At 45.8% G+C, this 14,168-nt stretch overlaps 1 protein-coding gene across 1 annotated transcript in view; it reads left to right on the plus strand.

Annotated features, from left to right (window-relative positions):
* The first annotated feature begins 297 nt into the window (after positions 1-297).
* ADAMTS5 (ADAM metallopeptidase with thrombospondin type 1 motif 5) overlaps positions 298-14,168 on the plus strand; it is a 53,911-nt gene continuing 40,040 nt past the window's right edge. Inside the window, exon 1 of the mRNA XM_062206374.1 lies at positions 298-2,401. Within this exon, the coding sequence (XP_062062358.1) occupies positions 1,295-2,401 (1,107 nt within the window). The 5' untranslated portion in view covers positions 298-1,294. The remainder of the gene's footprint in view (positions 2,402-14,168) is intronic.

The raw sequence follows: 14,168 nt of genomic DNA on the forward strand, positions 1-14,168 counted from the left end.
GCTAGGGGACGCGGTTGGGACGCTGGGCGCCTTTTGCCGGTGGGCGAACGGTGCCGGGTCTGCAGGGGCCGGGGCGCACGGGCGCGCCAAGGGGAAACACTTACAGCGGGAACTTCCCACCGAGGGCCAGAAAAGCAGGCAGGGAGAGACTTGAAATGTCCCAATAACTTTAAAAACACACCAAAACACTCCTTCGGGAGATGAGGTAAGCGGGGTTAGCCAACTCCGATTGGTTGTGAAATATCAGACAGACCCGGGGCCGCTGTGGCTTTAAATGAGGCCAAGGAAATCTTCTGTTTTTCTTGCCCCAATACTTTTTCCCCCTCGCTCTCGCTCCCTCCCTCTCGCTAGCCGGGTCCCGGTCCCTTCCTCCTTCCTGGTCTCCCTTTCCTCGATCAGCCTCCCCCTCCGCCCCTGCCCTCCCCCATCCGATTAAGCGCGGAGCGGGAAGGGTGGGAGCGGTGGGGGAAGCTCTCCCTTTAAGAGGCAGCGTGCAGTGACGAATTGTTGAAATTGCCATTGCAGGATGGCATGCCGCTATAAATTCATTGTTCCACCTCCTCGCATCTTCACAGCGCTCGCGCTGCTCGCCGCGCTCGCAGCAGCCGACTGGGGATGACCGCGGGCAGGAAGGCACCGCAGACCAGGGGACCCCGACGCGCCGCCCGCACCGGCTCGCCGCACGCCGCCCCCTGCGATTTTGTCTTAATTTTTATGGCTTTTCCTCCTCTCTTTCTCCCCTTCCTCCTGGTTCCAGCAGAGCCAAGGAAACCCACAAAATAAGAAAGCAAGTGGGCCACGGAGCTCGGAACCTCTGCAGCCGGCGGGGCCCGAGCGGCCAGGGGGCGGCGGCGAGGCGGCGCGCACCAGTTGCCGGCCCGGTGCGCGGTACCCTCCTTACTTTTCCTGGTGCAAGGATCCTGGCAGCATTGGACTTTTTGTTTGTTTGCTTGTTTCCTCTCCTTTCCACGTATTTGCTGAATCTCCATCACCTGACTCTTTTCTCTCTCTCTCTTTTTTTTTTACCCCCCCCCCCATTTTTTTTTTTTTTCTTCCGGAGCTGCAATCCAAACATTTTTCCAAACCAACAAAGAAAAGTTCGCACGCTGGCACCGCGGTCCGGACAGGCAGGCGCTGCTGCAGGTCCCCCCCACCCTCCGACACTTGAGTCAACCTTGGGAGCAAGTGTGTGTGTGTGTGTGTGCCCCCACTCTCCGCCCCGGTAACTTCCCTAGCGAATAACAAATACCCATAAGGTCCCGGTCACGCAGCCCCTCCCCGCGGGCAGCGCACTATGCTGCTCTGGTGGGCGTCCTTGCTGCTGTGCGCGTTCCGCTTGTCCCTGGCCGCAGCCGGCACCGCCGCGGCACCTGCCCAGGATAAAGCCGGGCAGCCTCGGGCTGCTGCAGCGGCCGCCCAGCCCCGCCAGCGGCAGGGGGAGGAGGCGCAGGAGCGGACCGAGCCTCCCCGCCATCCGCAGCCGCTGGCGCCGCAGCGCCGGAGCAGCGGGCTCGTGCAGAACATCGACCAGCTCTACTCGGGCGGCGGCAAGGTGGGCTACCTCGTCTACGCGGGCGGCCGGAGATTCCTCCTGGACCTGGAGCGGGATGGTTCGGTGGGCGCTGCTGGCCTCGTGCCCGCAGGAGGCGGGCTGAGCGCACCGCGGCGCCACCGGGACCACTGCTTCTACAGGGGCACCGTGGACGGCAGCTCCCGCTCCCTGGCCGTCTTTGACCTCTGCGGTGGTCTGGAGGGTTTCTTCGCGGTCAAGCACGCGCGCTACACCCTGAAGCCCCTGCTGCGCGGGCCCTGGACCGAGGCGGAGGCTGAGCGCGTGTACGGGGATGAGTCCGCGCGGATCTTGCACGTCTACACCCGCGAGGGTTTCAGCTTCGAGGCCTTGCCGCCGCGCGCCAGTTGCGAGACTCCGGCTTCTCCGCCGGGGCCCCGCGAGCGCCCCCCGGCGCACCTCAGCCCTGCCCGACGCGCAGCGCTGGCACCGCAGCTCACGGACCTGTCGGCTCTCCCGCCGGCCGCCGACGAACCGGGACCACAGACGTGGTGGCGGCGGCGGCGCCGCTCCATCTCCCGGTCCCGCCAGGTGGAGCTGCTCCTGGTGGCTGACTCGACCATGGCACGGATGTACGGCCGTGGCCTGCACCACTACCTAATGACCCTGGCCTCCATCGCCAACCGGCTGTACAGCCACGCCAGCATTGAGAACCACATCCGCCTGGCCGTGGTGAAGGTGGTGGTGCTGGGCGACAAGGACAAGAGCCTGGAGGTGAGCAAGAACGCGGCCACCACGCTCAAGAACTTCTGCAAGTGGCAGCACCAGCACAACCAGCTGGGAGACGACCATGAGGAGCACTATGACGCGGCCATCCTGTTTACTCGGGAGGTAGGTCCGGCAGGGGTGGGTGCTCCCAGACGGCGAGGAGGAGGTAGGTGACCCTCTTGCTGGTGGCTTTGCTTCTCCCACCAACCGCCCCACCTCCGCTGTGGATTTGCATGACTAACCGCTCCTGCAGGACACCCCGCCATGCTCCTACTCTGCTCCTGTGTTCACACTAGCCCCAGCAGCAGTGCCTGGCTCAAATGAGGACGAGGAGACCTACCTAGGCAATCAGTCAGCAGTCATGCTGGGCATCACCCAGTCTGAGGAGTGGTGGCGCAGGTGCATAAGCCGGAACCTGTGGGGAGTTCAGTGGGAAGAGGGAGATGCAACATTGCCTGTGAAACCTTTCCAGTGAGACCTGAAGTATCACTTTGTCCAACCTAACAGAAGGGCTCGGTGATTCAGCCCTGGTGGTCACTTTCATCTGATGCCCTTCCTTCCTCAATGTCCCTCTCTTCTTGAACCTTTTCTGCAACGCAAGTAGAGGGCAGACTTTCCAAAGGACTCCTTGTCCAATCACGCTTCCTAATGGAATTCTCATAGGTCCACCTTGGAATCCTGAGAAGGAAAGAATGTGGGAGGGTAAGGAGGATCTACCCAATCGGTGAGGAGGACAAGCCGGTGAGCCTCCTGACTCCCTCCTAGCAGGCCAGCGCTCCCGCAGCACTGCGCGCACCAACTCCGAAGCCAGAGGAAGGGTACCCTCGTGTTGGCATGACGTTGGTTTTGGAGGAGCGTAAGTCCCAGTGCAGATCTGGGCAGAGTCAAGAAGCCAGGGGAAAGGAATGTTTTCCCAGGGTTTCCCCCTTCTAAGGGAGCAAGATGGTAACAGGAAAGGAAAGAAACAGATCTCTGTAAGACCAGAGACGCAGGCAGAAACGCCGTGTCTGTCGACACAGTCATTTGTCCACCGGGGTGGTGTGACATTTAGACAAAAAGCCTGGGGCCTGGTTTGCCTCAGTTTTCACAACTCTCCTCTGATTTGGCACTTTTAAGTTGTGCCTCTCAGATGCCTGGTAAGAAGGGACTTTTAAAGCTCATTCTTGACGTGTTTGAACCCCATCCAGATGAGATGAAGGATTCCTGAAGGGATTATGTAAAATCATGGTATGAAATGGAGCAAAGAGAACAGGGATAGGAAATTAGATGATGAATTGAAGGAAACTTCAGGATTACACAGCTTCACTACCTAATTCTGCTATTTTTACTAAGGCACCTCTGGTATGAAGGGAAAGTGTTGATAAATTTGGAGTAGAGAAACACTTGTGGTTCACGGGGGTAGACATGAATGTAAACCACATGTAAACAAAGGCACTGCAGGGCAACAGTGTAGGGAGGTCCAGGCAGCACACAGTGCTGTGCACAATGGAAAATCTCCTCGCTGAGCGAGCCTCTGGAAGCCATCCTTTAATTCCTCTGTGCAACATTGGTCTTTGAAACGGTAGAGCATTCGTTTTGTAGCCTTCCGTATGAAGTGAAGTAAGCTCTCCTGTAAAACTATCCGGTTTTTATTTGGTTTCCAAGTCGTTTTTAACATTTTTTGTAAGCAACTTTCCATGTCTGGGTTTCCTTGCTTTGCTGCATCCCAAGAGGCTGCCAAGAAAGAGGCTTTGGAGAATTTATGGAAGGAGACTCTCTAAAGAAAGAGGAAGAAATGCTTTTCTAGGCACACTCTCCCCAAGAGTAGGTAATTTTAAGAGCTCGCTTTCATTTTGGAATACAAATGTGCATTCCATACTTTTAACACAAATGAAAATGAACAAAAGGACCATCACTTCTTACCTCTTGCCCCAGTAATCTTCCAAATTGTTAAAAAAAAAGGAAACTAGTCAGTGACCCTTTGCTTTTTCTGAATTTCTTTTCTGTTTGGGGAGCTACCAATTTCTACTTTGCAAAGTCTGAAACTTAGTACTTTTTTTTTTAAAGGTTTGTTGATTTATTTGAAAGGCAGAGTTGCACAGAGAGGCAGAGAGATATTTCCATCTGCTGGTTCACTCCCCAATGACCACAATGGCAGGGCTGTGCCAGATCGAAGCCAGGAGCCAGGAGCTTCTTCTGGGTCTCCCATGTGGGTAGAGGGGTCTAGGCACTTGAGTCATCTTCTGCTGCTTTTCTCAGGTGCATTAGTGGGACCTAGAGTGGAGAATCCAGGACTTAGACTTGTGCCCATATGGGATGCCGGCATTGTAGGCGGTGGCTTTATCAGCTATGCCACAATGTCCAGCCCCCAAACTTGGTACACTTTAAATAGAAAAAAGCAAAGGAGAAACAAATGAGCAGTCTGTATTAATTATAGTAAGTATTAGCCGGCGCCGTGGCTCAATAGGCTAATCCTCCGCCTTGCGGTGCCGGCACACCGGGTTCTAGTCCCGGTCGGGGCACCGGATTCTGTCCCGGTTGCCCCTCTTCCAGGCCAGCTCTCTGCTGTGGCCAGGGAGTGCAGTGGAGGATGGCCCAAGTCCTTGGGCCCTGCACCCCATGGGAGACCAGGATAAACACCTGGCTCCTGCCATCGGATCAGCGCGGTGCGCCGGCGGCAGTGCGCCAACCGCGGTGGCCATTGGAGGGTGAACCAACGGCAAAAGGAAGACCTTTCTCTCTGTCTCTCTCTCACTGTCCACTCTGCCTGTCAAAAAAAAAAATTATAGTAAGTATTATAATAACATATGCTTCTCAAACTAGTCTACACATGGAAAATATTTCACATGGGCCCTGCATAGCCTGCTTGCCAAGCAGAAGCACACTTTTAGCAAAGCAAATCTTGTTTATTGGCTGGTTGGTCCTCTAGTATTGACATCTCACTTCATGAGAACTGAATATTAGAAAAATGTGGGGATATAATTTAAAAGAGTGCTATTAATTTGGGAATGAGAAAAATACTCTAAGACTTGTATGTAGCATTCATTTGAGACTGTTTCAAAATGTGAAGTTAATTTCTGCCTAACACTTTGAAAAGTGAAAGTCTATAGGAAAGGTGATCTGAGCTATTCTATCTCATGGAAATCAGATATCTTGAGGTCTAACACAGAATTTTCATGGCTGTTTCTTTTTGTTTGTTTGTTTGTTTGTTTATCTATTTGAAAGAGTTACAGAGAAGCAGAGGCAGAGAGAGAGGTCTGTCTGCTGTCCCCTGATTCACTCCCCAAATGACCGCAAAGGCCAGAGCTGGGCTGATCCGAAGCCAGGAACCAGGAGCTTCTTCTGGTCTCTCATGTGGATACAGGGGTTCAAGGACTTGGGCCATCTTCCACTGCTTTCAAGGCATATTAGCAGGGAGCTGGATTGGAAGCTGAGCAGCCAGGACTAGAACTAGTGCCCACATGGGATGGCGGCACTGCAGGTGGAGGCTTTTACCAGCTACACCACAGTGCCAGCCAGCCCTGGCTATTTCTTTTTCAATGAGAAATACCCAGAGCTGGCCCAGGATTTTACTTTTACAACTCTGTTTTGAAAGTAAGAAGCACGTTGCTTAGCAACCAGACGCCAAGCCATCAAATGCATGTTTTGATGGGCTCTGAGTCCTGTTCCAATTTTGTGTCCAGATGTCTTCTCCTAAATTGCTTGTTTTTCAGGCATGAAGCAAATGTGTGAGGATATGTTTTCCACTCCTGTTTACTAGCTGCGGCCACCTTGAACGTTATGTCTGGAAGTCAGCAGAGTAGTGTTAATAATTCATCTATCAAACTAGCACATTGCACTGTCAGGACTGCACCCCAGCACTTTGGCACTGTTCTCATTAGAGAAACTTAGCATCAGTCAACTTTCTGGCGTAGATGCCCTTTTCATTGTGGAATAGCACTTATGCTGGAATTCACATGACTTCTGCCACCAAACAGTAGAAATCTGATCTGCCCAGGAGTTAATTTTGCTTTCCAGAATACTTTCTTTGTAGCCGACTTCCTCTTTTGTTGTAAAGTAATTTATTTAAAGACAAACCCTGAAGTTCATTGTGTAGACTGTTCACTTTTTTTGAGAAACAAGGCCTACCTGCTTGATAATGAAATTGGAAATTGCTTAATTTCCTGCCACTGCACAGCAATGATCAAAGTCTTACTTGTTCATGGATTAAAGGCAATGGATTGAACTGGAACTAGCTAAGGACTGTGTAATATAAAAGGCTCATTCACTTTCATTAAATACCAACATGCACATTAATAGGCTGCTATCTCTCAGTTGAAATCTCTCTTTCGCGTTCTGCCTGATGATTCTGGGGTTGCAACTCCACACAGCATTTCTCCATTACCATCTGGTCCCTTGTTAGCAATAGGGGGTGCTAGAAGGAGAACAGAGGCTTGGACAAGGGCAAAGAAAATACTTTATCTTATTGGCTTGCTGAGTGGCGTCACCTCTTCAATCACATATTTGAGTTCAAATCTCATTGAAAGCCAAGGGTTAACCTTTAACAAGGAATCATAGCCCATAGGTTAATCTTAATCAATAAAATGCTAAATAAGTCATAACAGGGAGACTCATGGCAGAATGAGCAGCTCTAGTTGATATTTTTTAAGTAAATTACAAAGAATATTCTGAAAAATCAGAAGTCTATTGCAGGCAGCTCACCAACATACATGGGTATCTATTGTGTTGTATTTCTCACATTTAGGACATGCACCTCCCATGTGTGAGACACTCATTTCAGCAGCTGATGGTAGCAAAATGTAAAATATCTGCTCCCTGCCCACTGGGCTTGGCACTGCAGAGAGGAAGAAAATTCATGTGTAAATCACTGTAAGGTTAGGAAAACCAATAAATGCTCTGAGCTGTGTAAAAAAAAAAGTGTGAAATGGGAGAAAAAAGGGATTCTGCCTATGGATCTTTATACTGGTCTCATTGAAAATAAAAGATGGGACTTGAAGGGTTGATAGGTTTGATTTGGGTTCACCTAGCTATTGATCATTTCTTCTCTGCTATCCATGGCCATAAATCAGTTTATAGTTAATCCTTTCAACAATCTGCAGTCATCACATCATTATTTCCTTTTGGTAGATTAAAATGTTCATGTGAAGATAGAGATACTCTTCTAACACTAATAGTTGACAAATGGCAGAAAGCCAAGGTAGTCCTGTCTAGTTGTTCCCTATACTAAAAATGTTATAATTAACTTACTCAAACATCCAGTGTTCCTCATAGGTGGAGAGGGATCCAGAGATTTTTTTAGAGTCTCTTTTCTAGAAAGCAGACAAGGAAATGGATATTTGTTGTACAGCATGATAGTTTTATGATAGATTAATTGAAGTCAGTTATAACCAGAATGTAGAAGACATTATACATCATGTCTATTAGCCTGTTAGACCACCATAAGAAAGTACCGTAGAATGGGTGACTTGGACAACAGAAATTATTTCTCACCAATCCAGGGACTGGAAAACCCAAGACCAAGATTCCAAGCAATTCAGTTTCTTGTGAAGGCTCTTTCTCCTGGCTTGTATACAGCCACCTTCTCGATAGTTCAAAAGACCTTTTCCTCCTGTGTGGTATGTGCCTGGGGTAGGGGAAGGGATGTGGAAGGGCAGAGAGAGAGAGAGAGAGAGAGAGAGAAGTCTGATTATCACCTCTTAAAAGGGCATTAATCATATCTATTCAGGGCCTCACCCTTCTGACTTCATTTAACCTTCCTTAACTCTTTATAGACACTGTTTCCAAATGTAGTCACATAAGGGGTTAAGGCTTGAATTTATGAATTTGGGGAGGACATATTTTAGTAGTGGCACCATGCTAGGAAGTTTCTATTGCAAATTACATGCATTTGGAATAAATGGAAAGAACATTAGTAAGAAAACAGCAATGACCAAAGATGTGTTCTGAAATGAGCCTTCTGTTCTAAGTAGATGGGCTGGATTCTGGAGAGCCTTTGCAGAATATTTCAGTAATTGTCAAAAGGAGGCTGGATGTAGTCCAAATGAAAGCAGTTGCATTAGAAATTAAGAATCTTGGATTGAGTCAAGAAATGTTGAAAAGAGATTGGTGTGAAGTAATCCTTACTAGCAGAAGGAATATTTTGGTGTATGATTTAGGGGTCAAAATATTCATAACATATGCAGGAAATAGCGGACAGGACAGAGCAAGAAAGTAAGGTGCAGGCAGGAAGAGGTGCATGTGGAGGAGTGAAGGAATATTACAAGATCTGTGCTGGAAGAAGGTAACTGACCACAACATATAGATAGGGAAGTTACAGGAGGCAAAGGACCCAGGAAGAAGTCCAGGCAGGAAGGATTAATGGAAGGAATGAGAAATAGCAGACAACTACACTGATGCATGTACAGTGACCTATGAGATGTAGCAAATGCATGAGAGAAACATACTAACAATGTCATCAGGGTTCTTATGCAGCAATGGCTTTGTCTTGTTTTCTGGAATGCACTTTTGCAGTGCATTTTTATTTATTTATTTACTTATATTTACTTGAAAGAATTACACAGAGAGAGATGGAGAAGCAGAGGGAAAGAGATGTCTTCCATCCGCTGGTTCACTCCCCAATTGGCCACAATGGTCGGAGCTGCGCCAATCTGAAGCCAGGAGCCAGAAGCTTCCTCCGAGTCTCCCATGTGGGTGCAGGGGCCCAAGCACTTGGGCCATCTTCTATGCTTTCCCAGGCCATAGCAGAGAGCTGCATCAGAGGTGGAGCAGCCAGGACTCAAACTGGTGCCCATATGGGATGCCAGCACTGCAGGCAGCAGCTTTGCCTGCCAATCCACAGCACTGGCCCCTGCAGTGCATTTTTTATGGTTATAATACTTCTAAATGATAAGCACACCCTAGAAATTAAGATGCTGCTGTTCTTTGTTACACAAAAGAATGTGTTTGCCTCAGTGTATATTGTGACTATAAAACATAAGATGAATGTCAAGAATAACCTATAGGATGATTTACTAATACCATGATGATGTAAGTTCAGGAATTGCAGTATTTAGATATAGATTGGAACTCCAATGGAATATAGATATTCCACTTATTTGGGTATAAATTGGAATTTAGTGTGTCCAAGCTGATAATCTGGGGCTTTTATTGTCCCAAGCATCAATTCTTTTTGATCTCCAAAGTGACTGTTTTTATTAATACCAGCATATGATCAGCTAGAAGGAGCCCTAGACCTAGTGCATAATCCTTATGTTAATGATGACAAGACATTGTCTCAATGCCTGTAAGTGGTATATGCAATGATTCTTATTAGTAGAGTTAGCATTAAAAAGCAGCCGGCCTTCCATTCCCATTCTCCAAAATGACTGTAGTAAGCTTCTACTTCCCCTCCATCTCCAACTTGTTCCATGTCTTCTTCCCATTTTTCTCACCTTATATTTTTCAGATAAAAATGTCCTATCTTGGGGTTCTGAAAGCAGATTCTCTTTCCAGCTGGTCTCCTATCCAACAAATCCTATTCCCCAAACAGAGCCTGTCTTTTACTATTCCATGATTTTCCCATTCCACTTTCCTTCTTAGAATTCCTGTTTCTCTGGGGCTGGCATTGTGGCACAGCAGGTTAAGCTATTGCCTACAACACTGACATCCCATGTAAGCACCAGTTGGAGTCCCAGATGCTCTGCTTACAGTTCAGCTCCCTGCTATTTTACCTGGAAAAACAGTGGAAGATGACCATAGTACTTAGACCCCAGAATGCAGTTCCAGGCTGCTGGCTTTGGCCTGGCCCAGTGCCATAGCCCCAGCCATTGTTGACATCTTGGGCAGGGAACCAGAGGATGGAAGATATCTCTTTCTCTCTCTGTCTTTGCCTCTCTCTCTCTGTAACACTTCCTTTCAAAAAATAAATAAATTTTATAAAAATAAAAAAGAGTTCCTGTTCCTCCCAGACTTTCAGATCCAGTCGCTTCTCTGGAGACTTTTCTGGATTTCCCTTAAAAAGAATTCATCAGTCCCTCCTGTATGCTCTGTCAACAATGTGTTCATAAGAGCACATCATAATTTATTTCCTTGTGAACATACCTGTTTCATGTGCTATATCATGATGTTTCTTAGGGTCAGGATAAGAACTTATTTGTTTCCTGCAATGCTAGCACTTATCACTGTATCCGCAGATTGTAGGCACACAACCATTGTTTGAGGAGTAAGTAACCTGCATCCCTTGGTCCTTAATATAGCTGTGCTCTGTATGTTCATGAGGTATTATCTAGTTTGTTTCCAGAATCATGGATAAACGTTGTATATGAAGATATTCTAAAATATTCATGGGAAAACTGATTTAAAAGATCATTAAGTCTGAGTGCAAAAATTATTTGAAATGCATGCATACTTTTTACCTAGTAAGCAATGAACTCTTTGAAGCCCTCTCATTACATGAGTCATTGTATCAGTTCACTTAACAGTTCTAATTCATGTACTCTCTGTTGAAGACCAAAATCAAGAACCCTATGATTTTTTTTTGAGCTTTTTTTTTTAACTTTTATTTAATGAATATAAATTTCCAAAGTACAGCTTATGGATTACAATGGCTTCCCCCCCAATAACTTCCCTCCCACCTGCAACCCTCCCCCCTCCTGCTCCCTCTCCCCTTCCATTCATATCAAGATTCATTTTCAATTCTCTTTATATACAGAAGATCAGTTTAGTATATATTAAGTAAAGATTTCAACAGTTTGCCCCCACATAGCAACCCAAAGTGAAAAAATACTGTCGGAGTACTAGTTATAGCATTAAATAACAGTGTACAGCACATTAAAGACAGAGATCCTATATGATATTTTTAAAAAATTAATTAATATTCTATGCAATTTCCAATTTAACACCAGGTTTTTTTTTTCATTTTCAATTATCTTTATATATAGAAGATCGATTCAGTATATACTAAGTAAAGATTTCATCAGTTTGCATCCACACAGAAACACAAAGTGTAAAAATACTGTTTTAGTACTAGTTATAGCATCATTTCACATTAGACAACCTATGATTGAGAATTGCTGTATAGCAAGCCAGACAAATGATGCCTCAAGAACAGAACAGACATGTGAGGGTGAGTGTGAATATATGTGCATCTGTAAAATACCTATGACTAAAAGAGGTACTGAACCAGACCACTTGTTCCATCACTGATCTCTCTTCAGTAAGTATCGTTCAGACAGATGGGGAGACATTTTACAACAAGTTATAACCTATTTTAGGCCCTTCCCTTGGACTCCCTGCTTGCCCTCACCAGGATGTATATGTAGAACCAGAAGTTGCTGTTACTTAACTCCTGTACCAGGTTTTCTTAACTTTAACTTCAGTTTCTGCAGCTCTGATAGTATCTGCTTTCTATCTTCAGCAGTGTCTGTTCCTTGTAGCTCCTTCCTCCAGTATACAGAGGCTGCAAGGACACCAATCCATGAATCAAGGCAAGAAATCTACATCTCCTGTGATTTGTCCCATGTTGAACATCATTCTTTTTTTTAAAAGATGTATTTATTTATTTGAAAGGCAGAGTTACAGAGAAAGAGAGGGAGGGAGAGATCAAGAGAAAGATCTTTCATCCATTGATTCACTTCTTAAATGGCCGCAATTGGCAGAGCTGGGCCAGTAGGGAGCCAGGGGCCTGGAGCTCTTAGGGATATCCCACTTGGGTAGAGGGACCTAAGTACTTGGGCAAGCTTCTTGCTGCTTTCCCAGGTGCATTAGCAGCGAGCTGCATCAGAAGTGGAGCAGCCAGAACGTGAACGTGGGCCCATATGGGATGCAGGCCCCTTAGGCAACATCTTTACCCACGATGCCACAGTGCAGGCCCCTAAACATCATTCTCCACCTAGCACTGACCACTGGAGCTTCTGAAATCATATCTTCTGGATATGTGCTTCTCAAGGCAGACTACTTTGCTGGCTCCCTTTCCTCCCCTTGTTCCCAAGAATAGGTCTTTGATACTACTCATAATTCTGGATTCCATGCTAAATCACAAGCTTTGTCATGTTCATAGTCTTCTGAAAGGTCTCATCTGGGAAGCAGTCACAATGTCAATGACTTCCTATCAAACCGTTAATGATGTTGTAGACCTTCTCAATATCTTGCTATTTATTTTTGAGAGGCAGCAAGACAAACAGAGAGAGACAAATAGGGGGTGCAGGGGAGGAAAGGAGAGAGGAATGAAGGAAGGGAGAGGAGGGAGCATAAAAGTGAGCACTATCATCCCCCCAAATTCCTGCATAACAGCTGAGATCCCAGCTGGGCCAGGCCAAATCAAAGAGCCTAGAGTACTACCCAGACCTTCCTTGTGGATGGCAAGAACCCAGGTACTTAAATGATCACTTCTGCCTCCCGAGGTCTATACTATCAGGAAGCTAGAATCAGGAGCGGGAAGTGTGAATCAACCCCAGGCACTTCAATGTGAGATGCGGGCGGGCATCTTAACTGACAATTAACTGCTGGGCTCAGTGTCTGCTCCCTCACATATCTTTGTTAGATGTCGTGTCTGCAGTCTTGTATCCTGGCCAATACCACTCCCCAAGACCACCAGTTAAATCTCTGCATACTCTCGCAGCCCTTACTCTTCTAAATCTCTTTGTAATGTCCCCCACACAATGGTGACAAGATACTGATCTTGCATAAAAAGAGCCATCTTCAATTATTACGTCTTCAGTTATGACAGTGATGGTTACCTTCAGATCCGCATTACACAAGTAAGAAATTCTTGTCAGTACCACTTTTAATTGATTCAAGTCTTATGTAGATACTGTATGGGATCCACATGTAATCAATATCTCCTACCTACAAATTTCTCTCTCTCTCTCTATCTATCTATCTATCTATCTTTATCTCTATCTATATCTCTATCTCTATCAGTCTCTCATTTGTCATGTGTCCAGTATTGGCCCAAAGTATTCTTACACCTGAATTAAAATGTTTTCTGAAAATCTTATACACTTCAAATAAAGCTTTACCTATAAATGCTGTTACACATTATCACCAAAAAAAAATAGAGATGAGTGTAACATGTTGTAATTTTAATAAGCTGATACACAGATAGTTTTGATGCATTAAGATAGAAATTGGTTCACAAATAAATTTAGAGGCTCACTGTAAATCTTGAAAGTGGGACTACACAGCTAAGCTTTGAATTCATGTGAGTGAAATAGAAAGGTTGCCAGTTTACATAATTATAGCTATAGAAATATGGAGTGTGCCTGTATGGTCAAAGGGTTTTGTCAATGTGTTTAAAAAAAAAGTGCTTCTGTTCATAATTTTGTCACTTGCACACATTTTCATGGCGAAGGGCCAAAAGCATTTAATACAACTAAAGGATAACAAGGAGGTTTGAAGGCCTCTAATGAGCAGTTGATTAACAGTAAACAGAAAGATGTTGTGATTCCAGTTTAAATTCTATTCGAGCATGAGGGCCATTTCCTTTCGCTGTAGGTCTTCCTCCAAGCTTATTAGTGAAGTAAGGAGTATGAAGGAAATTTTAATTCTTCAATTATATTATTTGAAGATAATTAACTCTGAATTATGAAGATAAACACAAAGCTTGGCTTAAAAATTTATGTGTTTCGACATAACCGATAGTGTCTAGTGACTCATTTAAGCTATGACGGGTTTTAATCCTAGAACTACTAAAATGTTAGTGGAAAAGGAAGGGGAATTAAAAATGTATTGGACTGTATTATTATCTCAAAGGCTGATTATTATGCAAAAGCATGTTCCAGTTTCAATTTTAAAAACTACTAATTTGTTCTCAACAGCTGTAATTTGGGATCCCACAGGATGACATACGAGGATATGCAGGGAGACTTTGGAAGGCTTTTGTTGGTTTGGTGCCTTGATTCACCAGGCCACTTGGCTGAGATTTCCACTGTCT

This window comes from Lepus europaeus, chromosome 2 (genome assembly GCF_033115175.1).
Source record: "Lepus europaeus isolate LE1 chromosome 2, mLepTim1.pri, whole genome shotgun sequence".
Lineage (NCBI taxonomy): Eukaryota > Metazoa > Chordata > Mammalia > Lagomorpha > Leporidae > Lepus > Lepus europaeus.